Here is a 26,376-nt window from a genome sequence, read left to right on the forward strand (position 1 = left end):
TGGTATGTGTATGGTTCTTCCACATGTGTCATCCAATCCAATAAACAACACCAAACAAGAGTCGATAGCAGAATAAGCTGTTTGGCATTGGCAGAGAAGATTTGGCAAGTTTTTCAGGGGCGCAACCAACATGCTCAACCAACAAATGCATGCAAAAATAAACAGGCTTTATTCCCATGAAGCATTGTTACAACATGAAATAATTGACCCAACACAAATTGTCTTACTATGTATGCTAAGTTTATTTACTTTGGGCTAAGTGTGTATGTGTGTGTGGCCAGCAGTGTTTGGAAATGACACATTTTGAGGGAGCCCTTTAAAGTCTCCCACAATGCAACGCTGTCAGAAGTGTCACACTCTTCTTCCGGGTTTGCTCCCGCACTCCCACACGCGAATCATGTCAGCAGCAGAAGAGCAACAGAGCAGTAACGTGAATGTGAATGGAAGTGAGGAGGAGGAGGAAGAGGAGGAAGAGGAGGAAGAGGAGAAGCAGTTCTTCTCCTTCGTGGCTCTTCACTACGCGGCTCTGCGCTCCTCTGGAATCCCCGAGATCTACTGGAGGAGTCTGCGTCACAAAATCACCCGCGAGGTTTGTGTTTTTGGAGATACACAGAGAGTCAGTGGGGGGCGCTGCAGCACAAGCATTTCATACTACTACAGTAAATAGGTATAAAACACTTTTAAAACAGGCACCAGTAAACAAGAAAGTTGCTCGTAAGCTCAATGTTTACTAAACATCAAAGGCTCCTCCTTGTAGTGTGGAATAAGTGAAAGAATGTCAGGCTGATAAACGAGGTTATTTGGTCTAAAACAGGTCTTGCTGTCCGACATGTGGTTTGTCATGTATGCCGATTTAAAGAGTGCAACTGACAACACCTTCAACTTGCTTAACCAGCTGTCTTACTATGCGTCTGCTGCGGGGAACCGGCAAGCAATTATTAAATTGACAAGTTATCCAATGGAGTCTGGTGAAACGCGAATTAAGCTGTTTGTATTTTCTTGTAGATTTACGATGCTGGGGAAGTCTTTGGAATCATGCAGTTCCAGGAGGAAGAAGATGAGGAAAGTGGAGACAATGAGGAGAAGAAGAAGGACAATCCCGGAGCTGTGATCCGCTGTAAAGTGGTGGTGACCCGGGACAGTGGACTGCAGGTCTCTGAGCCGAACAGGTGAGGGTGCCACAGGCTGATGCTGATTTTAAGATTAAGAAATCTAGAAATTTGATCATTCATAACAGTTGAATTATAACAAATGTTACAAAAATGTAATAATAAACATTTATTGAATAGCACTTCTGACCTAAAGGGGCGGTGCTCTATCCAGTGCTTATACATCCATGTCACAAGGGCCTTTCTGCATGGAGTTTGCATGTTCTCCCCCGTGTGTGCGTGGGTTCTCTCCGGGTTCTCCGGCTTCCTCCCACAGTCCAAAAACATGCAATGTGGGGATTAGGTCAATTGGACACTCTAAATTGACCATAGGAGTGAGTGTGAGAGTGAATGGTTGTTTGACTCTATCTGTGTGTGGCCCTGCGATAGACTGGCGAACTGTCCAGGGTGTACCCCGCCTATTGCCCGATGTAGCTGAGATTTGCACAGCACCCCCCGCGACCCTCTGGTGGAGGATAAAGCGGTAGATGATGACTGACTGACTGAGTCGTTACCGTTTTTTCATTTAGATTTTGTAAACGAATATTGAGAAAACAAGTCGTTTTTATTTTTTATTTTTTTTTGGTTTTATTGTGAAAACAAATGAACAAATGATACACAGATTTTTCTCGATGGACTTTGTTGTGTGGAATGAACGCTTTACAAAACTGAAACAAAGAGTCGTCTTATATCAGATATCATAAACTTCTAATGGTACAGATTTTATTAGGTGAGCATTTTGTTAAGTGGCTAAAATATGTTTTTTTTGTGTAACTGCTGGCAGCCATGTTTTCACTGAGAACATAGGCCGTTTCTCAATACTCAAGTAAACAAGTATGTACTTGCTTACTTGGGAAGTATATACTTGAGAAGTACGCTGGGAGTATATACTTGCCAAGTACGGGAGTACACAAGTATGTGGTTGTTTTTCAATACTCAAGTATGCAAGTATGTATGTATTGTTCTGCTGTTTGAATGGTGACTGGCGCCAAGTGCTGCAGCCTCATTACCGCCACCTACGGTGTTGATACATGAACATATGAAATACTTTTAATAAATGCATATATATGTTGTTATTATTTTTACATTTTAAATATTTAACTTTATTAATTTATTAAATATACAATCCAAAGAATACAATGTGGAAAATAGATATATTACAGCATTGTAGAGTAGTATATATATATATATGTATGACATATATGTACGTGTTCTAATAATATACAAACTTTCAAACTGTTAGGTCAAAACGTTTCCATTAAAAACAAAATAACACGTCAACAACAAATCTATGGATCACACCAAGCATGTAATGACAGCGACGTCTGAGCCAGCGGATCATTTCATCAGGACAGGCCGAGGTAACGCTGCTCTGTGCCGGGCACAGTGAGCGCCGAGCGTCCGCACAGGCGGAGCTGATCACCTCATGTTTGAATTCTAAATGACTAATTTCTCGCCTCAAATGATGTTAAAACTTTGTTCCGGGACACAGAAAAATATTTATTTCAGATTTATATTTCTATTATTTGAAATGTATTCTGGGATACATGGCCATCCCAAGTACGCTTAAGTCACCTCCGATGCATACTTGGTAAAAATGGGCGGAGCGAGAACACTTCCGGGTTTGAGAACCGTCCTCGCTGTTCGCTTACTTGAGAATTGGAACAGCACTTGGACTGAGGCTGATGACGTTTTCACAAGTACGGGAGTACGCAAGTACGCACAAGTATGGATATTGAGAAACGGCCATAGTCTTTTGTGGGTTTTCAGGGTAGGGGCATGCACAGCAGTCAGTGCTGACTATTGGTGCTTTTCCATGATACAGTTCCAGCACTACTCTACTTGAGTTTTTTTTGTTGCTTTTCCATTAGGGATAGTACCTGGTACTTGGTGCTTTTTTTGATACCTGCTCTGACAAAGTTCTAAGCGAGCTGAGCCGATACTAAAGTGACGTCAACAGACTGCCGGCCACTCATCTGAATATTTAACAGAGAAGTCTAGTGTGTTTCGTGACAGTACTGCCGAAAACCAGCGAACGTGAGCCAAATCACAACCCATTCAGTCGTATTTCAGTTCTGTGGCTACGTCAGTTCTCTCCTCCAAACCAAATATGTACTTTATACTCTGAGATTCACTGGCAGAATGACAGAGGATGCCAGTTAACATCTCGATGTTCATGTTTGGCAGTCTCAGTTCAAAGCTCAGTTTAAAGCTTTTCAACTTAACTCATCACTGACTCCAGAAACTCCATCCTTGGTCATCTCACCTGATAATTGAAATCTCTGCAACTGTTATAATACAAAATATATTTGCTAGCAATATTTTTTATAGTAGTAATAATGGGACATTTGGTTGAAATGATCACATTATTAACTGTATTACATTCAACATTCCATTCCATTCCAAGTATTCATTCTTTCACATCAAAACATGCAATTTTAGATCTAATTCTTCTTCTTATTCTGTGAAATATCATCATGAATATGTTTTGCTACTGAACAGTTGCTTTTTCCCATCTTTTTCCCTCTAGACTGGCCCCCTCTTGACCAGACTAGATGCTCGTTGGCCCCCAGGTCATTTGAATTTGACACCCCTGATCTATTGCAAGAAAGTATAAAGCTATGAACTCCAACTTGCGTGTATTTTTTTTTATTTATTTAGTGTAAAAAAAATTACAATATGCGAGTAATTCACATATGGCGTTTGGCGGAGGAGGAGAATGTTTAGTTTTTGGGAATTTCTAATTGATTTCTCAGCAAAGTTTCATTTTTAACATTAATTAATAAGTCTGACTGGACTGGTCTTGTTAAAAATGAGCCTCGCTCTTCCTGCAGTGTCTTCTTGGTGGATCATGCCTGGACATATCGCGTGGATCACACTCGTCAGCAGCTGGAGCAGATACCAGGCCTGCTGCCAAGAATGGCGGCCCTCATGGGGATAGACTTCCACGGTGAGGTCCCTGATCCAGACACGGTGGAGCTTGTGATGGAGTGCATGTGGAAGTACAACCAGACCTACTGCCTTTCTCAAGGGGTATGTTGAGCTTTATCAAGCAAGTGTAAATAATTCATCATCTTCCTTATTTATTTAAACATAGTCTCTATTTACTACTTTTTATTTTGATCATTTAAAGCTATACATTTGTTATTGTTAAATGTATCCTTACCAAAAGTATAATTTCATTATCAATCAGAATTATTGTGCCATGACTTATGTATTTAACTTAGTCATACACGTATATACTATATGTGTATATGTAAATGTATATGCATGAATAGCTATACACATATATGTACAAATATATATATGTGTGTGTGTGTGTATAAAAAATAAATAACTTTAAACTAGTTTTTTGGAGTTGGGGATCCACAGATGAGTCACAACAGGTCCCCAAATAGATTTGCCCAATTTCCTTAAACTTTAAGTCAAAATGTAAATGTGTTTAATTAAATGGCGTCCTTAAAATTAAGTTATAATTCATTGAACTAACCATCTAAAGGAAATGATTAATTTACCAAAAGAGAATGATACTTGGTGTCACAGATAAATAGTAATGTGGATCACAGTTTGCTGTCTTTAAATATTGGTTCTCCTGTCTTAAATAACACACTTAAACGAATCCTTTTACCAAAAAATGTATCAGATCAAGTGTTGATCATTTTCTGGTCACATGATGGCAGCAATGCATGTGTCTCTTTACAGCCTGTGCTTAGTGTGGCATGTATGAGATATTGAGGGTTTACATATTTTGTTTGATTTCTATGAAATCTTTTTATTTTGAGACCAGCGATTTTGATGAGATCAAGTCCCCCCTTTATTAAATGTGAGTGGACTTTGTTGTCATGTCAGTCGTCCTCTTCACTTCTCCTCCTCCTCCTCCTCCTCCTCCTCTTGTATTCCTGTGCAGTCAGCAGAGGAGAAGGTTCCTGTGTGGTACATCATGGATGAGTTTGGCTCCCAGGTGCAGCACTCTGACCAGCCCAGCTGTGGCATGGCTCCTTTCTTCTACATACAAAGTCAGCTCACCTACACCGTATTGTGGCCACTACACAACCTGCAGGAAGGAGGTGACACAGACGAAACACACTGTCTCTCACTCTCTCTCACACACGCACACACATATGGTGCTGATGAAATATTATTTCCACTCATCTGATTATTGTTGTATCTATACATTATTTCCACAGATGAAGTCACCCGTGATTACACATATGGGGAGACAAACCCTCTGGTGAGGCGATGCCGCTTGTTACCATGGATATCCACGGATCTAGAAGGAGTCAGCAGCACCACCACTGAACCTCCAGACTTGTACTATGAGGTGAGTACTATTGCTTTGATTCATCAAACAGGACATCAGGATTTTGTGTCAAAGACCACTTAAGACTTCATGTGTATTAACACCACAGCTGTTTAGTGGTAGAGTTAGTCGCCCTTCAACTCGAAGGTTGTGGGTTTGATTCCTGTCTCCGCTAGCACGCTAGCAAGCATGCCGATGTGGGCAAGACCCCTGACGGCTGTGCCGGCAGCGTGTGAATGGGTATTAAAGATGAGTGACAGACATAGATGTGCTGTATGAAAGTGTGAGTGAATGAGGGTGAATGGCAAAACTGTAGTGTGAAGCAGCTTTGAGTGGTCATCAAGACTAGAAATGAGCTATATAAATGCATTCTATTTACATAATCATAAGTGTATAGCTCTGAAGTGCAGGTCTGTACACAACTAGGGTTGCAAAGGGGCAGAAAATGTTTGATTATTATCATTGTTGTAAAAATAATAATAATTATATGCACATAAACACACAATTAAATCAAAATTAGTTTTATTTCTATTTCATTTTATTCTAACATTCTTGCATTAATTCTCAAAGTCCCGTTTTAGTTGGTCAAATAATTACCCAATAAGTTTTGCTCTGCAAAAACAAACCTTTTTTCCACATAACCACTAGCAGTCTGTCTGGAAAAGTTTCTATGTACTTTATTTGCTTCGTCTTTTTTGTTGTTGTTTCCTAATATCAAATGTTTCTTTCTATGTTACTTCAGTCCATTTTACAGGAGAACAAGGAGCAGCTGCCAGCGGAAATCCAACCCTACTCTGTGCCCACGGACAAAATCCTCAAGTAAGAGTCAAGAGTCTAGACCTCAGTAGCACACTCACTTTATTTCTGAGCTTGCATATCTTTTAGCACTTGCATGTGGCTATTACGGCTCTTTCTCTTTCAGGCACCAGGGACAGAAAAAGGCAGGAAGGGGATAAATTGTGTCTGTCCCTGGTGCCTGCTGCAAACTGCAAGAAAACATGTTCTATAATGGTTCCTGGAGCTTTTGTTCATAGGAAATGAGCAAATGGAGAGAAACTTAAAACAAAAAGAACTAAATTTAAAGAACAAAGTAGGCCATAGAACCATCTAACTAAAAAAACTAAAAACCTCTAACTGGCGACATCTAGGGCATGTCCGTGTTCTGTGTGAAATACAACATGCCAACTTTATTTAAAAAGATGAAATTGTTTTCAATGTTTCACGCAGTAGACACACTTTTTTCACTATGGTCAAATATTTGCACATAACATGAACATTTCACAATGATTAAAGAAACAGAATATAAAGAAATAACATGTTATTCTTTATATGTTTTACTCAAATAACTAAGTGTAGGATTAATTCAAAATGAGGTTTGATTAACCAAGTTTCCTTTTTCTTATTCCAGCAATGTCACAGTTATTATAAAGCATTGTCAATTTCTACCACATGATGGCAGTATGGTCACATGTTAAACCAAAGGTAGCACAAATAATTCAAGACATTAATACAATAATCCAATATTGATCCATTGTATAGTTTCCGTCACTGAAAGATGTCTTGCAACAAAATCACTTCAGAATTTACAGCCGATGTCTCAGCCAGGGAGGTGAGAAGAGAGAGGGGGTTATCTCGAAGATCAGATAAGTTCAAACTTCAAAAAGGTACAGGACTTCATTATAATGATCCAGAACCTTTCACAGCTTTTGAATCAACAAATACCTGTTCTGCAAGCTTTGGACTTGACACCTCTATGGCTATAGTGCTAAGGTATCAGCACAGCTGGATACAAGTACTTTGTATCCAGCTGTGCTGATCTTGGCTGATCAACAGCTGAGTCTCCTTTGACTGGTCCTGAGTCTCCTTCCATTCCATTCCACACACAATCACACACACACAATCACACACAATCCATTTGCACTTTTTTTAAGATACCCCTGGTTGCCTACACTGTCGTGGTGGGGTTTCTGAGAGAATCAACAAAGTTTTCTATCTTGATACATCAGCTATTGTCGAAGCAAAAATAATAAAGAGGGGAGGCCGTTGTAGTTCAGATCAAAAATGATTTAATTCAGGATCCATGAATCAAACACCAAGGTGAGAGTACAGAAGTACACTGAAAAAATGTTCGTGGAGCATCTCTATTTATCCTCTGGCCTTCTTTGCAAAATCTTGTGTGAAGAAGCGCACAGCGCTCGCCATCCACTCAAGACATAACGTTAGCCTACTACTCTTTGGCTGGCTCGCGTGCCTGTTTTGTTTCCAGTCTAACTAGATCTGGTGTGGTGTTGTAGTTTTTCTAACATTACTAGTTGTTGCAACAGCATGTGAAAAAAACGACAAAGTTTGCTCGGCCAAAAAGAAAGTTAATCTCACGATGAAAAAAAAAAATATATGCCGTTAAAATGGGTTTGCCTAAACGCCACTTATAACGCATTTAACTGACAGCACTAAGTTATATAGCTCAAAATGGTTTTACGTAATTATCACGTTTCCTTGTTCTAGTTAATTTACAGAATTTATGTAAGAGTTTATGTCTAAAAAAACTGGGCCTGAAATGAGCTTTCCCTGTTTCAAAGACCAGAAACTGCCACTGAAGTACACGCATGTACACATTCTGTGTGTATATGTGTATATATATATATGTGTGTGTGTATATATGTATATATATGTATATGTATATATATGTATGTATATGTATATATGTGTATGTATATGTATATAAGTATACGTGTATATATAGTTGTTGATATTTACTGATATTATATATATACACTGATATTTGTTTCCATTGTCCTCTGCTTATTTTTCTAGAGTTTACTCTGAAATGTCACAAGTGACCAACAACCTGAGTCACCCACGGTTCCAGCTGACTGAGGATGAGGACGAGGCAGATATTATCTGGACCTATAATCACATCAAGGACTTCAGGTTAGAAATTATGTAACACACACAAAAACAACGCGTATATATCACTTTTTGTGTCTGATACTGATATTAATATCACAACCTCCAGTATATACAGATACCGATATTGTGTTCCAGTCCTTGGCCGGTCCACCGCATGTTCGTTTGAATCAGTGGGAGAGACGCAGGAGTGAGAGAGAAGCAGTCAAGTTGTAGTTGATTGCTCCAAGCAGAAATGGTACTTCCAGAGGCTCTGGGTTTCTATATCGCAGGTCACCAACCGAGTGCTGGATTGTGCAGTAGATAAGATCTCGAGAGAGAGCGAGTTGATATAGTTGAGCGCAGTCGGGGCTCAGTCTAGTGGAAAGGTGCAAACGTGACTATGTGACTAACAAACGTGAAGAAATTAGCATGGTGTTGGATAAACTGCAGCCGCGAGAGTTGGTTCTGTGGCGAAGTCAGGGAACAGAGCCATGATCGTGCGAATGCAGAGTTTGATGGTGAAAGAAGAGATTATAAAGAGTTCCAAGAAAAATGGTGTGTTTGAGGCCCGTGGAATAAAGCTGTGGATTTTTTCAGATGTGGTCAAACAACAAGCAAGTTTTAATGAAGTGAGGAGCAGCCTAAGGAAAGCAGGTGTGCGTCATGGCATCATTCATCTGGCTACATTCATCACAACTTTTAAAACAGTTATTGAACCAGGGATAAAGGAATGGACTGACTAATAGAACTTGAACAGGTATGAACACGAGAAAAGAAGGAAAGTAAAGCAATGACTGGACGGTAGACAGGCATATGAAATGTTATTATTGGACATATGGATTCTGAGTAACCTAAGTTGGACTATCTATTTAATTTCTATTTTCAGCAGTCTACAAGAGTATGTTATAAAATTGATGGCACAAAATACGAAACCTGAATTTAATTTTTACAAACGTTGTGGAACTGTGCTCCAAAGCTATCTCATTTCCAGTGGGCTGTGGGCGATCATAATCTAATTGCAATTAGAAGGAAGACTTAAGTGTTACAGGTTGTTTTTTTTTTTGTTTTTTTTAAATGACTTGAATACAGTGTATCAGCATGCATATAAGAAGGGACACTCTACTACTACTACAGCTAATACTTCAGATAACTGATGATTGGATTAAAGAAATTGATTCACAAAAAAACAAAGATTTGTTGGTATTGTTGGACTTGAGTGCAGCTTTTGATATTCTTGATCATAAGTTATTATTAAATAAACTAAGTTGCTGTGGTTTTGAAAGGCCTGATGTGTCATGGATGAATAGTTTTCATGGAATACACTGTCAATTTTAATGGTAGTTTTTCTGAGATGAGAGCGATGAATTCTGGAGTGCCACAAGGGAGTTGTTTAGGGTCACTCTTATTCTCTATATTTACGAATGATTTGCCATTGATTTTGAAGCATGCCACCTTGGCGATATATGCAGATGACTCTACAGTGTATGTGTCTTGTGATGGAAATTTCAGCAAAGGTTGTCGGAACAAAGTATTCAAACAGATGTTCAAAGTCGGGCTTTACAGAGGTCATACAGAGAACAACAGGATGCAGGAGATGAAACCTTCCGGCAGTGGTTGGCGTGGATCCACATTGCTCGTTCAGCCACCTTCACAGCAGTGTAGGTGGTCAAGTGTACTTGGAACGGGCCGGACCACCTCTGGTCTGACCAGCGTTTTCGCCTTGGGTTATGGACAATGACGAAATCACTGGGTTGTAGATCGTGTAGGGTGTATGTAGCAGACAGTGGTAGTGCAGCTTGTACTCTGGCTCTAGTTTGAGAAAGAGATCTGGACAGTTGTGCACAGTAAACAAGAACATTGTTTTCTGTAGTTACCATAGATTTGGTTTCGCTCGGTGTCTGTGGATTTAGGCCTGTGTTGGGAGGACGTCCAAACAAAATCTCAAATGGTAAGAGGTTGTGAAGTGGTCTTATTCTGAACCGCATTTGCATTACCACCAGTGGGAGGCACTTAATCCATGTCAGACCAGTTTCTTTCATGTATTTTGTCAGTTTGTTTTCCAAAGCTCCTCCTGACTGGGGGTGGTAACTGCAATGCTTTCTGATGTCCATGTCTAGTCTCAGTCCGAGCTCAGTTATGACTTTGTTTGCAAAGTGGGAGCCATTGTCTGAGGACAATCTTGCTGGAATTCCCCAATGGGGAATAATGTCAGTGAGTAAGGCCTTCGCTACTGTCTGGTGTGATTGATGTTTCGTAGGGAAGACTTCAATCCATTTTGAGAACATGTTTTTTATTACCAAACAATGTTTCTTACCTTCATACGGTGTTTGTTTGATGAAATCCATCATGAGGTGTTGGAATGGATACATGGGTGGTGGACGTGCACCAGGGTTTGTGAGCAGTTTTATTCATACCTGGTTTAGGTGTTGTTGTCATCGATGGACATGGGGTCGTCTGAGTCTGGCTTGGCATCCAACGGGCTTTGGTGCGGGTCGTGAGCGAGTTGGTCACGGCGGCGAATCACTGAAAAAGTGACTGAGCTATATGTCACCTTCCGCTTTTTATTTTTGTTTTAGTTTTGAGTTTATGTTGACTGTTGGGTAACGTGTTTTTGTTTTTGTTTGCTTTTTTCGTGTTGTATGAATGTTTTCAGGTATGTTGTAGTGTTGTTGCAGAGACCCCAGGAAGAGTAGCAACTGTCTAAGACAGAAGCTAATGGGGATTTTAATAAGGGTTACAAACAAACTTTGTGATATAAAAGACATTAGTAACAACATGTTTATTAGGTACGCCTGACTCCTCTGTTAAATAATGAGATTTTTAAAATGTCCTTGTTAAATGTTGGGTTATAAGATAAGATAATGTACATTGTTACAGCAGCAAAGTGTTGTACAGTCTAACAGCTGCAGGGAGGAACGACCTGTGATAACGCTCCTTCAGACATTTAGGATGTTTCAGTCTGTTACTGTAGGAGCTGCCCAGTCCTGTGTTGGCGTCTTGTAGGGAGTTATCTGTGCAGCTGGGAAAAACGAAATGACCTTGGTTCCCAGGAACAGGCAGAGACAGTAATCATGTGTGGGCAGTGTTTGACGATAACTGGGCACGTGCTAAGTACGAGTAGTGTATAAGTGTGTGTCTGTGTGCATGTGTGTGTGCGTGTGTATGTTAAAACAAGCAAGTGTGAGAGCAAATGTTATTTTCCATGACACTATCATTTTAATTTATATACATATATATACATATATATATATATATATATACACATATATATATATATATATATATATATATATATATATATATATATATATACACACATACATACATACATATTTTTATATATGTATATACAGTGCCTTGTGAAAGTATCCGGCCCCCTTGAACTTTTCAACCTTTTGCCATATTTGAGGCTTCAAACATAAAGATATAAAATTGAAATTTTTTGTCAAGAATCAACAACAAGTGGGACACAATCGTGATGTGGAACGAAATTCATTGGATAATTTATACTTTTTTAACAAATAAAAAACTGAAAAGTGGGGCGTGCAATATTATTCGGCCCCCTTGCGTTAATACTTTGTAGCGCCACCTTTTGCTGCAATTACAGCTGCAAGTCGCTTGGGATATGTCTCTATCAGTTTTGCACATCGAGAGACTGGAATTCTTGCCCATTCTTCCTTGCAAAACAGCTCAAGCTCAGTGAGGTTGGATGGAGAGCGTTTGTGAACAGCAGTCTTCAGCTCTTTCCACAGATTCTCGATTGGATTCAGGTCTGGATTTTGACTGGGTATTCTAACACCTGGATACGTTTATTTGTGAACCATTCCATTGTAGATTTGGCTTTATGTTTAGGATCATTGTCCTGTTGGAAGATAAATCTCCGTCCCAGTCTCAGGTCTTTTGCAGACTCCAACAGGTTTTCTTCCAGAATGGTCCTGTATTTAGCTCCATCCATCTTCCCATCAATTTTAACCATCTTCCCTGTCCCCCCAAACCATGATGCTGCCGCCACCATGTTTGACAGTGGGGATGGTGTGTTCAGGGTGATGAGCTGTGTTGCTTTTACGCCAAACATATCGTTTTGCATTGTGGCCAAAAAGTTCAATTTTGGTTTCATCTGACCAGAGCACCTTCTTCCACATGTTTGGTGTGTCTCCCAGGTGGCTTGTGGCAAACATTAAACGAGACTTTTTATGGATTTCTTTGAGAAATGGCTTTCTTCTTGCCACTCTTCCATAAAGGCCAGATTTGTGCAGTGTACGACTGATTGTTGTCCTATGGACAGACTCTCCCACCTCAGCTGTAGATCTCTGCAGTTCATCCAGAGTGATCATGGGCCTCTTGGCTGCATCTCTGATCAGTCTTCTCCTTGTTCGAGATGAAAGTTTGGAGGGACGGCCGGGTCTTGGTAGATTTGCAGTGGTCTGATACTCCTTCCATTTCAATATGATTGCTTGCACAGTGCTCCTTGCAATGTTTAAAGCTTGGGAAATCTTTTTGTATCCAAATCCAGCTTTAAACTTCTCCACAACAGTATCTCGGACCTGCCTGGTGTGTTCCTTGGTCTTCATGATGCTCTCTGCGCTTTAAACAGAATCCTGAGACTATCACAGAGCAGGTGCATTTATACTAAGACCTGATTACACACAGGTGGATTCTATTTATCATCATCAGTCATTTAGGACAACATTGGATCATTCAGAGATCCTCACTGAACTTCTGGAGTGAGTTTGCTGCACTGAAAGTAAAGGGGCCGAATAAAATTGCACGCCCCACTTTTCAGTTTTTTATTTGTTAAAAAAGTATAAATTATCCAATGAATTGCGTTCCACTTCACGATTGTGTCCCACTTGTTGTTGATTCTTGACAAAAAATTTCAATTTTATATCTTTATGTTTGAAGCCTCAAATGTGGCAAAAGGTTGAAAAGTAAAACGGGGCCGGATACTTTCACAAGGCACTGTATATATGTATGTATATACTGTGTGTATATATATATATATATATGTATATATATATGTATGTATATGTATGTGTATATATATATATATATATATATATATATATATATGTGTGTATATATATATATATATATATATATGTATATGTGTATATATATGTATGTGTATATATATCTTTCTGAATCTCTTGAAGGACTTTATTACCAAACCCTTTCTCTAACAGGAAACTGAGTGAGGAGCGACCACGGGTAATGCTGAACCAGTTTCCCTGTGAGAACATTGTCACAGTGAAGGACTGTCTGTCCGCTGTGGCCCGCAGAGTGAAAGGTGGCAGAGGACCTGACTGGCTACCAGAGACCTTCAACCTTCAAACAGAGCTGCCGCAGTTTGTCAAGAATTATCAGCTGAGACAACAGCGGTTGGTTCACAGTCCTTTCTTTGATGAAATTCTGGTAAGGACCAAGAACAAGAGCTAACAGTTTTGTGGGTGTTTGTTTCAGCGGCGAAGATAACCACTGGATCTGTAAGCCTTGGAACTTGGCCCGAGGACTGGACACCCATATCACTAACAACCTTGACTACATCATCAGACAAAGAGAAAGTACACCAAAGGTGCAAATCCTCAGTTTAGCTTAAAGTATTGAAATTACACATGTTGTGATAAAAGTCGGCTTATCGTTTATCGATTTCGTCACCCTCTTATCCCAGTCTCACCTCAATTGAGAGGTTTGTCTCACTTGGCACACAGCTGCAATTCAGGTGTCAGATTTCACCGCCAGACCACGCCCAGTGCACTGATCCCCACTCTCCCTTCTCCTTCACTCAGCCCACTTCTTGGCATTTTTCAGGATCAGACGTTGTGTGGAGTCACAGTGAAACTTAGTCAGTTTGACACGGAATGTGCCATCGCCTATGCTTGTGATCTTAGGATAAATAGTCTTCACCTCAATCAAGTATCCTTTTAAGTGGAGTCAATCTCAATCTTATGGGGCATTAGCGCCATTCTGAGTTATATCCATTCTTACTCTTAATCGCCCAGTTTACTCCCTGGACAGTTTGCCAGTTCATCACAGGGCCACATATAGACAAACAACCATTTTAGAGTGTGCAATTTGTCTAATCCACAAATCTGCATGTCTTTTTAATGTGGGAGGAAGCCAGAGAACCTAGAGAAACCCCCCCACATGCACACTCCATGCAGAAAGATCCTTTTTTCCAACCGGGTCACAAACCAGGGTCTTGGCCCCTCCCCCTCATTGACAGAATGATAAGTTGTCAGACTGGGCAGCTAGTGTCCGGCCCCATCTGTGGGCCTCCCTCTCATACTATAGTCAGACTCATTTTCTTAAGGAAAGTCCCCAAGCTGCAGGAACTTTTCCACGACGATGTCCACTTCTTACATGCCCTGCACAAGATAAGATCTTTAAGAGTAGTAAAAACAGACATAAATTGTATTACTTGCACAACATGAGGAGCAAGTTGCGTTAACTAATTTTCTTTAACTACCTATGACCTTTCTTTGTGTGTGTTTCCAGGTGGTGTGCAAGTACCTGGAAGATCCAGTACTGTTCCACAGGGAGGAGGTGGGATTGGTGAAGTTTGACATTCGCTATATGCTGATGTTGCGCTCTGTGCAGCCTCTGCGTCTTTATGCATACAATGTCTTCTGGTTGCGTTTTGCCAACAGGTAACAACATGCATGTATATACTGTGTATCGGTATAGGCATAGTGTATGTAAACACGTATATTAAAGTTATTGTATAATTGGTTTCTATATGACATTTTATCTTATTGCACTTCTGGCCTCACAATACAGTAAAAGCGATACTAATTTCCATTGATTTATGAAACATTGAAGAGACAACAGAAACAAAGGACCCACCTACTTAATCTCCATAGATTTGTCACATAAGTTTGTTTCGCTTTGTAAATCCCTCTTTCCTGCACTGAATTCCATGAAAAAAAAAACAGTGTGGGACTCGAGAGCTACTGGTCTAATGCTGCCTTATTTGGTAAATTGTGTCACTTGGGCAAATCCAAATGAACAATTTCAAACACCAAAGTCATAAAATAAGACATGTAGTGGGGAAAGTACACTTAATTCCAAAGCCACTGAATAGTCGTTAGCTGTAAGCAGGTTTCAATTGGCTTGACTCGTAGATACTGTTTTAATCCATCAGTCACGAATGCGAGAGAGAGTTGTGTGAAGGGTTTGCACATTTATTTCCATTTGCCGATATTTTTCAGTACATATCTTCCAATCCCTTTATCTATCATAGCCGTCAAAGATATCAAAGTGTCCATGGTAGCTTTTATCTAAAGAACAAAATAACATCAGAAGGGCCACAAAGCCACGTTCTTTTCTTTGGGAGAATATTTAATTTAATCAAAGGCATGTGTCAAATCTTGCATCAACCACCCGACCTAACGCTGAACTAAACTAACTTAACCCTGGCTCCTACAAGACATTTGAGTTGAGTTGTTGTTCTTGAAATAAAGCTTACATTTAAGGTGGACCTCAGTTTGATTGTTAATGAAGCTTGTTTCCTTTTCGTTAAATAGTATACAAAGACAGCTGTCCTCATGGTGTATTTCATCATCGTCAGAAAGAGAATTTCTACAACAGTTTCATCTTTGTTTTCTTGTATGCAGGCCTTTTTCCATGAGCCAATTTGATGATTATCAGAAGCACTTCACCGTCATGAACTATGCAGACGGTGTGGAGCTGAAGCAGGTATGTTCTTGTGGGGTGTTTTCAATATTCAACTGTTATCAATGCAATCTATTCCAATGCTTTCCAAGCTTTTAAAGTCATGACCCCCCTTAAAATTAGGCTGACACACACGTGACTCACATGCATACTTAGGCCATTGTCAGGGGCCGCCTCTCAGCTTGGAGCCCCTGCCACGGGTCACAAGCAAGCAGTTTATTACTCTTGACTGCCAATAATTAAATAAGAAGGCATATATAAGAGTTGGACTTATTGCTATTATTCTTATCTTTAACAGGAAATGTGGCTAATGTTGTTTAGTATTTGTGAAGGTGATAATTGTGTGATCATTAAAATAGCTGTCTTTCTGTTTAAAGATCCACTATGATGAGTTCATCCCCATGTTTGAGAAGCAGTATCCACAATATCCATGGAAGGAGGTAGAAGTAAGTGCAAGAGTTTTTCTTCAAGGATTTAATAACCTGTGGTCACAGAAGACCGTGCCTTGCAAAAGTATTCACCCCCGTTGGCATTTGTCGTGTTTCACAACCTGGAACGAACATGGATTGTTTGAGGATTTGCATCATTTAATTTACAGAACGTGCTCACAACTTTTAAGGTGTTTTTTTATTGTGAAGCAAACAACAAAGCTCCATGTCGCTTTGGATTAGTCCCATTCCTCCTAGCAAAACTGCTCCAGCTCCTTCAAGTTGGATGGTTTGTGCATGTGAACAGCAGTCTTTAAGTCTGACCACAGATGTGCTATTGGATTGAGGTCTGGGCTTTGACGAGGCCATTCCAACACATTTACATGTTTCCCCTTAAACCACTTACAGTAAGTGTTGCTTTAGCAGTGTGTTTGGGGTCATCGTTCTGCTCAAATCACACACAGAGTGGTACAGGTTTGGATAGATGTTCACGGTTCATACAGATGCTTGAAATTAAAATTACTGTGTGTTTTCAAGGTTTGGAAGGTGCTTGGATATTTTTGGATACATTCTGTAAATTCTAAAAACTGTATTTCTTTCACAACAATTAGGAAATATGACGCAATGGTTTTATAATAAGGTGGAGAAATGCAAATAAGTTGCTGACAAGTGACATTTAAACTATAAAACATGTGCATTTTTCTTTCATTTGTTAACCGCGCCTGTTATGACACACAGGTTTGACTGCTTATAGCATAACAGTAACTCTTTAAATGCAATTTAAAGAAGTAAAATCATAATTTTTGGTAATTTACCATAGTCTGAAGGTGCTGGAAAAGCTTGCAAATGAACAATAAAGGTGCTTGAATTGTCAAACTCAAATAACCTGGGGGCTAATGAGTGTCTAGTCTGGTCAAGAGGGAGGTTGGTCAATCACTAATCTGCTCATTCAAGTAAAATACTGTCTGTGAAAATTTTTGAAGGTTTTATCTTCTTCTCCCCTTATTTTACGATTCAGTTTCATTTTTAATCTTCAACAAGTATTTTTTTCTTCACTCCTGTGTCACTAAGGAAAGGACTAGCAATATCTAGTGTCTTCTCAGGCTGACTTGAGTTATTTTTCATTGAAAGTAGTTGGAAACACTGGCAAATAATCAAAAAAACACAAGAGTATGATGGCGACAAAAGCGATGAAGATGGAGACAGTGAGTGTCGGAGCGAGACGTGGCACTGTGACACCTGTGACACATTGTTTTCATAAAGTAGCGTATTCATTGTCTGCATATTCAATGACACCCGTTTCCATGGGGATGGGCCCATAATGTCTAATCTCTGCATTTATGAGGACCGTTAAAGTGTGATCACATTGGATGTGAAGTGATTCTTTTTATTGTATTATCATTTGTCTTTACTCATGTTACACTCTTGACTAAACATAGTTGTCTCTCTCCCTCCCTCCCTCCCTCCACCTCTCCACCTCTTGTAGGCAAAGTTGTTCAAGGCCATCAAGGAGCTTTTCCACGCAGCCTCATCTCGACCCGCTCCATATGGGATTTCTGCCTACCCATCGTCGCGGGCCATATACGCCGTCGACTTCATGCTGAAGTGGAGCACAGGGAATAATGGTGAGCATTTTTTACTACACATGTATGTGTTACAAATCTTAATTACACTAAGGTGAGTGTAGAACTAAGGACATAGGAGCAGCTGTCTTTGTGACATCAAGGCCGACTGTGCAGTACATAGAGTACATACAATGGAACCTTGAGTGAAAAGTTAAGACACATGTTGGTGTTTTATTAGGCTTAATGGAGATATTATTGTGATTCATTAACACAAATCAGTTTGGACAGTGATTTTCCATTACATTCCCTCCTGTTGATTATTCAATAATCACATAAGAATAACTTTCATGCAAGAAATCATGTATACAAGTTAAGGGAGAAAGAATGCATGGATGTACAGTGTCCTCCAAAAGTATTGGAACTTTATTTTTGCCGTAGACTGAAAACATCAAAAGATGAATATGAGACAAAAGATGAGCATTTCAGCTTTTACTTCCAGGTATTTACATCTGGATCCAATACACAACTTAGAAGATATGTTAGCCAATATCCCCTGATACACATTACAGCCAATATTGGCTGATACTGATATTGTGCCGGTAATATCGTGGATACTTTTTTATAAATATTGCTGATTTGAATACTTATGTCCATGTAAATCCCCTTAGGGAAATTATTCCTCTGCATTTGACCCATCCTAGAATTAGGAGCAGTGGGCTGCCACACTACCTTGCACAGCCCTTTTGGCCAGGTGGGGATTTGAACCAGCGACCCTCCAGTTACAAGCCAAGTTCCACTTGCTAGTGTTTCGTAGATACTTCATTCTGTTGTTGAATGAATTCATTCATATATTTATCTTTACATGGAGACGTCAGAATAAAAGCCTGATTCATGTTAACAGGGCTGGTATATGCTGATCGTTATTCAGATCACTTGATCCCATCATGACTCAGTGGTTTGGTGCTGTCGCATGTCTGATCCATGTAAATGTGTATTTCCATTTTCTAATGCTGTGGAGAAAATAAGGACGATGAAGGCAGATGTGAAGGTTCAGCCTTGCGAGGCACTTGTATCATTTTTGCACTTACTGCTGTATTTTTCGCTCTGGTCATCGTCGTTTGTTTTTGTTCTTGATGTGTGTTTGCTCTGATTCTGCGTCAGGTGAGCGTGTCATGCAACCTCAGATCCTGGAGTTGAACTTCAGCCCAGACTGCGCGCGGGCTTGTCTGTACCACCCAGACTTCTACAACCACATGTTCCAGACACTGTTCCTGGATCAACCCGACGACTGTCCCGTCACGCAGATCGCATAATCCACACGGAGAACAGCACAAACACTCTGTGTTTGGAATCTTCTTGTGTTCCTCCTCCTGTTTTTGGTTCGTGTGTTTGCTGGTGACATTTTCATGTTCTCGCGTCAATGTTCCAAATGATTTCAGGAGCTGATAAATCATGATGTTTCTTTATAAACCTGGTTCTCAAAACCTCTACAGTTTTGTTAATCCCCAGGGATTCTAACAAAAACACTAAAGTACGGATCTGAAGCAATAAAACCATTATTTGTCCATTTGGCTGTTCGAGATGCTGTTTTTGTTTTTGTTGTGTAGTCTCTTGTTGTGGTGGGGTTGTCTTTTATTTATTTAAAGCTTTTATTTCTGGATCCAAAAATCAAACAAGGTGAGAGTACAGTAGTACACTGAAACAATCTTCTACTCATCCTTGAGTGACTGCCAAATTGGGTGATATCCAAGATTACACAGGAACCATACCCTTACAGGTCACATGGCGAACATGGCCCTCGGTAAACTTTCTATGACTCCACGCATGAACATGTGCTCCTCTTTGTAGCACCTCAGCTTAATATGCAGAAATACAAAAGCAGTTTACATTTATACGAATATAGATTCGCCGGTTCGAGTCCCCACCAGGTCAAAAGGGCTGGCGTACCCCTGAGCAAGGTACCCAACCCCCGTTGCGCCACGGGTGCTACTCAGTGTGGCAGCCCACTGCTCCTAATTCTAGGATGGGTCAAATGCAGAGGAATAATTTCCCTAAGGGGATTAATAAAGTATAAGATTAAGATTTAGGTACTCCATCAGACAGTGTGTCACCCCTCTATGTCCTCACCATGCGGGTTGATCAGCACATCCCAGACCGTGGTGTTGTAACAGTCTCTCAAGGCACTTTCCGTCTCAGCGGACCACCTCCTGATCATCTGTTTGTCACCGGCTGCTTTTGGACCAGGGGGGTTTACAGTGGCTGAACCAGGTTGTGATCAGACTTCTGTAGTGGGGGGAGGGGAGTCGCTCTGTATGCTTCCCTCACATTCACATACAGCAGGCCTATTGTCCTGTTGTTTCTTGTGGGACTACACACAAATGTATGTATGTATGTATATATATATATATATATATATGTATATATATATACATATATATGTATATATATATATGTATATGTATATATATATATGTATATATATATATATATATATATATGTATATATATATATATTTGGACAGTGACACAATCTTCATGATTTGGGCTCTGCATGCCTCCACATTGGATTTGAAAAGAAACAACTGCAACGGAATTGAAGTGCAGACTTTAAGGTTTAATTCAAGGGGTTGAACAAAAACATGATGTAGGAATTGTAGCCATTTTTATACAACGCTGCTCATTTCAGGGGCTCAAAAGTACTATGTTCGTGCGTGAAGTTATAGAAAGTCACTCAAGGAGGACTCTGCATGAGCCCAAATCTTCCAAAAAACTGCTTACTCTTACTCATCCCTCACACATGTAAAAAGAGGAAGAAAACTAATGGCGCATTTCCACCGGCACTACTCGCCTCGCCACAGCACGCTTTAAGTAGCGTTTCCACTAGCCTAGTACCTGGTACCAGGTGCTATTCTTAGTCGAATAGGCGAGGTTCCAAGCGTGCTTAAAAGCAGGTACTATGTGATGAATGGTCCCGTCACAGGAAGAGACGTCCCACACACAAATCAAGCTGAACAGCGCCGAACTGTAGATCACTTAAAACTACTTAACAATCCTAACAACGTGGGTTAATCTCCAACAACTACCAGGGAAACCTCTATATTTAACAGGAGTCTTTTAAAGTGGAGTGGTGTATTTAGGGACAGCACCGCTGTAGTCTGTATAAGACACTTTTAAATCAGCTTGACATGGGGGTAAACAGGATGTAAGATCAAACAGAGAAAGGAGGGGAAGTGAGGGGGATGACCAACTTTCAGTGTATAAATAAGGGATACTCAGTGACTGTAAGATGAGTGTCACAGCGTCTTGCTTTAATTGTGGATCCAGAATGAAATTCTTTTTGATCTGAAGGACAACGGCTTCAACTCTTTATTTTTGATGCAACAATAGCTGATGTACTCAAGAAACCCCACCACGACAACCTCAGAGGAGACAAATCATAGAGCCCAAAGTGCGATGATTTTGGGCGCAGGCCATATAGATGTGGAATATATTGGCCGTTAGGGCTTGGTTCCTGGTATCAGATGTCTACCAGCAGCTATTGTCAGGCAGAAGTAAAGGAAAACGATGTGGTATGTCCGTGTACGTTGTTATGAAGACAATAATAAAGTGCTGAGCACGGTGGTGATACAATAGCATTGTGAGGATATATAAGGAAACAACATTGCAGTGCAGTAATAATATCATTTGCCATAACAACCCTTAACAGAAATCTAGATAACGTTAACACTTAAATAACACAACTATAATTAATGCAGTTTAGTGTTACATTTGTATCAATAATAGTCAAGCACTGGCTACTCTGACGTGGTGGAGGGGGGCCCTCGAATAAAATTCAGCTTCATATTATTGGGCCGGCCCTGCTAATGACCTTTAACATATTTCATTAGAATCACACAGACGTTAAACTCTCTCCATGGAATAATCTGCTCTCAGCTTCATTATTTTCAAACGTTTTGTCTTTGATTGGCGACTTACTAGCAAGGAATGAACACAATAGCTTTCTCTTGGAGTCGACCTTGAACTGGAAGTGAAAAACTTATTATTTGGCCTTCTGTAAAATTAGCATTTTTTGACAATTTACTACTATATTTGGAAAGCACATAAAGATACTTAAGGAAGAGTTCTATGAACCTGAAGTACTTACCTAACTTGTATCTGGACAAAGGGTTATATTGTGTGAAGGTGCAGACATGACGTGGTGGAAAAAACTCTAAATTTAAATATAAGGTATAAATGAAATGAATGATATTAATATCATTCCCATGAATTACCTTGAGAGCTGCATAAACAAATAAGGGGCGCAAGAGGGCTGAAGCTGCATGATGAGCAGGGATAGTGCGACTGAGTTTTATTTTAGTTTGGAAATGAGTTACAATCATAATATTGATTATTGCACTTAGACATCGTCCTCTAGTCAGCCAGTGAACAAGTGAGGGGTGAGATGATGGAAATGGCTAATAGAGCACAAACATTGCTGCTGTTGTTGTCATTCTGGATTCACTGCATGCATGTCAATATGATATGGTGTACTTCCTGTCCTGCCATTGCTGAATTGAAGCATTGTCTTGGTCATATGCCAAAAATAGAATACTGATGGAACAGCAATGAAGCTGGTACATGACACAAACTGAGTTGGTGGAAGCTGACATGTTGACTAAAGTGCATGTGTATTGTAAAAACGTAAGAAGTACTGTCCAAAAGTCGAGTTTTGCAGCCTTATTTATAAGCGAAATTTCCATTGCACCAACTTTGTACAACTTATGTGGAGAGGTGACCTGCTTTGAAGCTATAACTATTTCTCCTCCCACAGAATGTCCAAGTTGTTTTTCAGGAAACGGGTCACATTTTTGCATTTTTGAGATGGCCAGCTGGAGAAGGGCAATACATACATTTGTTCAGATTCATAGGCTTTTGCTTTCATTTGAATTTCGGCTCAGTCACTAACCAGACTGTATATTTTAGAAAACATTTATTAAAAAGACATCAAAGATTGAAACAAGAATATCTACTAAATGTAACTATATACAGTGTGTGCGTGAAAGAGAGAGGTGTGTGTGTGTGTGTATAGGTCAAATGGTCAAGAGATGGAGAAGAGAAGAGAAGAGAAGAGAAGAGAAGAGAAGAGAGGAGAAGAGAAAAAAGGAAAGGAAACCTGGCTTTTGTATTGTTTGTTACATGGTGAACAAAGTGACCACTGAAGTGGGTTTCCCACTGAAGTGTGAAAGATAAGGGATCCTTAGAAACTGAGTTTTATGACCTTCTTTGTCTTTGAGCAAAGGGCCATGTGGTCTCCATCCAAGACGCATGTGACTCCATCTTGAATGAGCTGACCCCAACACGGCACTCTGGCCAGTCAGTGGCCAGCAGTCTGACCGATCATCGCATAGTAGCTACTCAGCAAGCTTTTGGAACCTCGCCTGAGCAGGTACTAAAAATAGTACCTGGTACCAGGTACTATGCTGGTGGAAATACGCCATTAGGTAACTCTCCCTGGTGTCGGCACTTGTGCAGGAGGAGAGTGAGGAGGAGAGAGATAAAATAGACTCTCCACCATGTGAAGGAGGTGGTGATACTGTGGTAAGTAAGCTGGTGTGCCTCCCAGCATAGTGTGAAAAAACTCAAAATAAAAAGATTTGAGTTAAAAACATTGACTCAAATAAATGGTTCAGAACGGTTATAACTGTCTAAGAACTTTACTTGACATAAGAAATAGCACACTGTGCATGGTGTGTTGTGTTGCAACTAAATCTAGTTATCTAAAGTATTGGAAAACAATAACCATATTCATATACTATTTTATTAACCCACATAAACATCAGTATACAGTAATGTACAGTAAACATTGCCAATTACCAAAAAATGCATCATGCACATAGTTTCAAAGTATTTAAACGTAAATAAATACATTTTTTAAAGTAAAGTCTAACAATTTAAATTTTTTTATTACAAAATTAAACAAACACAAATGTTTTAAGGCAAGTCTTTCTGTGGTTAACTCAAATGGCTTTAAATGCCTCGTTTGAACTTATCTTCAAACATTTGCAACTTAATCAGCTCATTAACACAAAATGGCGTACTACAATATGAACAAAATCCATTCACCATCTTAAACACATGTCCCATGGGATTTGTATGTCTTAAAATGGGTTCTCTTTTAATCTGAAACATAAGAAAAAGCTTGCAAACGTCATGATCCATAAACAACACTGTCAGTTTGGTAGACTGCTAAAATTTGTCCTTCATTTATTGCCTGAAATCTGTCCAGTATTCTTCTTATCTACTCATTGTCCAAGACAAACGTTCCTAAAGGCCAACAAGACCTCAGCAAAAATATCCTACACAGAGCAGCGCATGTAGAGAGAGTGAACTTCATCAGTGCACCAAGTGCTGGTTGGAAGAAACACAGATGGATTAAATCACATGTGTCAAACTATAATAGCAATATTATAATCATTGCATTGTTGTAATCATTGCTTTATTAAATGTATTACACTCAACATGAAATTACATATATTATTATTAAAGTTTTAATCACAATTATCCTTGTCATTATTTGCTAAATTTTCAGTTTAATTCTCCGTTTTTGTGCATCATAAATATGTTTTTATTGTGAATCATTCTATATCAAAACAAGCACTTTTACTTTGCAATTCTGTCTAATATCATAATGAATATCTTATATTGCCCACTAAAAAATAGTAGTTTTTTTCACTTTTTGTCGGCCTCGCTTGACCAGACTAGATGCTCATTGGCCCCCAGGTCATTTGAGTTTGAAACCCCTGGATTAAATGATCTTCTTGCCATGTGTCTGTGTGCTGATGCAACCTGCTGAGTGTTTTAATGTTGTGTAACCCTCAGTGTTGGGTAGTAACGCGTTATTAGTAACTCTGTTACTTTATTCAGTAACTAATAATGTATAATAATGTAATGTGGTGTTGTTTTAAATTTTAGCGATCAATAAAGTTTAATTGAATTAAAAAAAAACAAGCATGTGTCGCCCTCTAGCGTCCCACATGTAATCAAACACGCGCCATGTCCAAAGGACCAGGCATTATGCGACTAAAAGAATGCGCTCAGTGAATCAAATTCACCTTAAAATACAAGACACAAAAAAGTATTAGGCCTAGAACGAAAAACGATTGCACTGATTTGCATGTTTCTTGATGACGTGCTTTTTTTCTGTGGGAGTCACATGCACCATGTCGCTTCACATCGTATTCTCCAAAAATGCTCTCTCTGCTTCGCCATCTGCAGGTCTTAACCAAGAGTATGTTGCGGTCCATTCGCTATTAAAAGTGCATCTTAACCTGACCGAAAAGCACGCTCTCCAGTTTGAGACTGTTGGCGTTCGTGCACCAGTCAACAGTTTGATTGACGTACGACTCAGCCTGTCGACTACCGCTTTTATTGCTCTCCTCTGAACTATTGGACATAAGTTAACAGTACGCCTAATAGTCCTATCTGTGTATTTATTTTCAATTAGGCAGGGTCGAATGAAAAAGCGGGACAGATGCTCAATTTCCGTGAGGCGGGACTAAGGGTGAAATTGCTGTACAGTACAACGTAAAGTGGGACAGGTGGTCATAATTCCAAGAGTTCAATGGTAACATTTTACAGATAAAAACGCGTGTTTTTTCCCCTCAGACATGTAGTGGAAAACATTCTACCCATCTCCACAGTGGAGGACCCTGCTTTCAGACAGATCATCAGCATAAGAAAGATAGGCTTGCAGTTGAAATAAATGAAATGAAATGAAATAAATAGGCATTGAAAAAATACTTGTGTTTGTGTCAAGGTTTGTGTCGGTGCACAACGGATCATATTGCTTGGATGATTAGATTCAGTGATGTGGATGCAAATGAATTGAAACGGCTAGAGGGGAACTCAATCAATCAACCTTTATTTAATGGGAGCATTGGAAAAAACGTTTTACAGTAACTAAAAAGTTACTTTGTCAGTAACGTATTACTTTTTGGTTTAAGTAACTACAAAGTAACTAGTAACTGTAACTAGTTACTATTTTTCAGTAACTAGCACAACACTGGTAACACTCAGGATGTCATGGGGGAGAGGATGTGTCATGCAGTGCATCACAGGAATGTTTATAAGGAGGGGCTTCAGCAAGCGATGCTTCTTGATTCATGTGATATCACTGGGTTCACCTCCTTTGCCCCTGTAAGATCACACAGTGCTGAGCTGTAGATCAGTTAACTACTTAACCATCCTAAAAACGTGAGGTAATCTCCAACAATTAACAGGGAAATCTCAATATTTATTTGAAAATAAGGAGTCTGGTGTATTTAGGGACAGCAGCTGCTTGCGAGCGGCGAGCAACCCTGCCACTGTATTTCAGACCAGTGACAAAATGTTTTTGT

General features: G+C 39.7%; 1 protein-coding gene across 1 annotated transcript; it reads left to right on the forward strand.

The window, feature by feature from the left end:
* Nucleotides 1-358: 358 nt before the first annotated feature.
* On the forward strand, nucleotides 359-19,568 carry ttll12 (tubulin tyrosine ligase-like family, member 12). The gene is made up of 14 exons (XM_058626033.1): nucleotides 359-589; nucleotides 1,006-1,169; nucleotides 3,983-4,181; nucleotides 5,056-5,215; nucleotides 5,336-5,469; nucleotides 6,191-6,267; nucleotides 8,263-8,379; nucleotides 13,521-13,715; nucleotides 13,798-13,909; nucleotides 14,833-14,984; nucleotides 15,951-16,032; nucleotides 16,386-16,454; nucleotides 17,923-18,061; nucleotides 19,163-19,568. The coding sequence occupies exons 1-14, from the start codon at nucleotides 398-400 to the stop codon at nucleotides 19,312-19,314; spliced, it is 1,944 nt and encodes a 647-aa protein (XP_058482016.1). The 5' UTR covers nucleotides 359-397; the 3' UTR covers nucleotides 19,315-19,568.
* Nucleotides 19,569-26,376: the final 6,808 nt, after the last annotated feature.

This window comes from Solea solea, chromosome 3 (genome assembly GCF_958295425.1).
Source record: "Solea solea chromosome 3, fSolSol10.1, whole genome shotgun sequence".
In the NCBI taxonomy this organism is placed as follows: Eukaryota; Metazoa; Chordata; class Actinopteri; order Pleuronectiformes; family Soleidae; genus Solea; species Solea solea.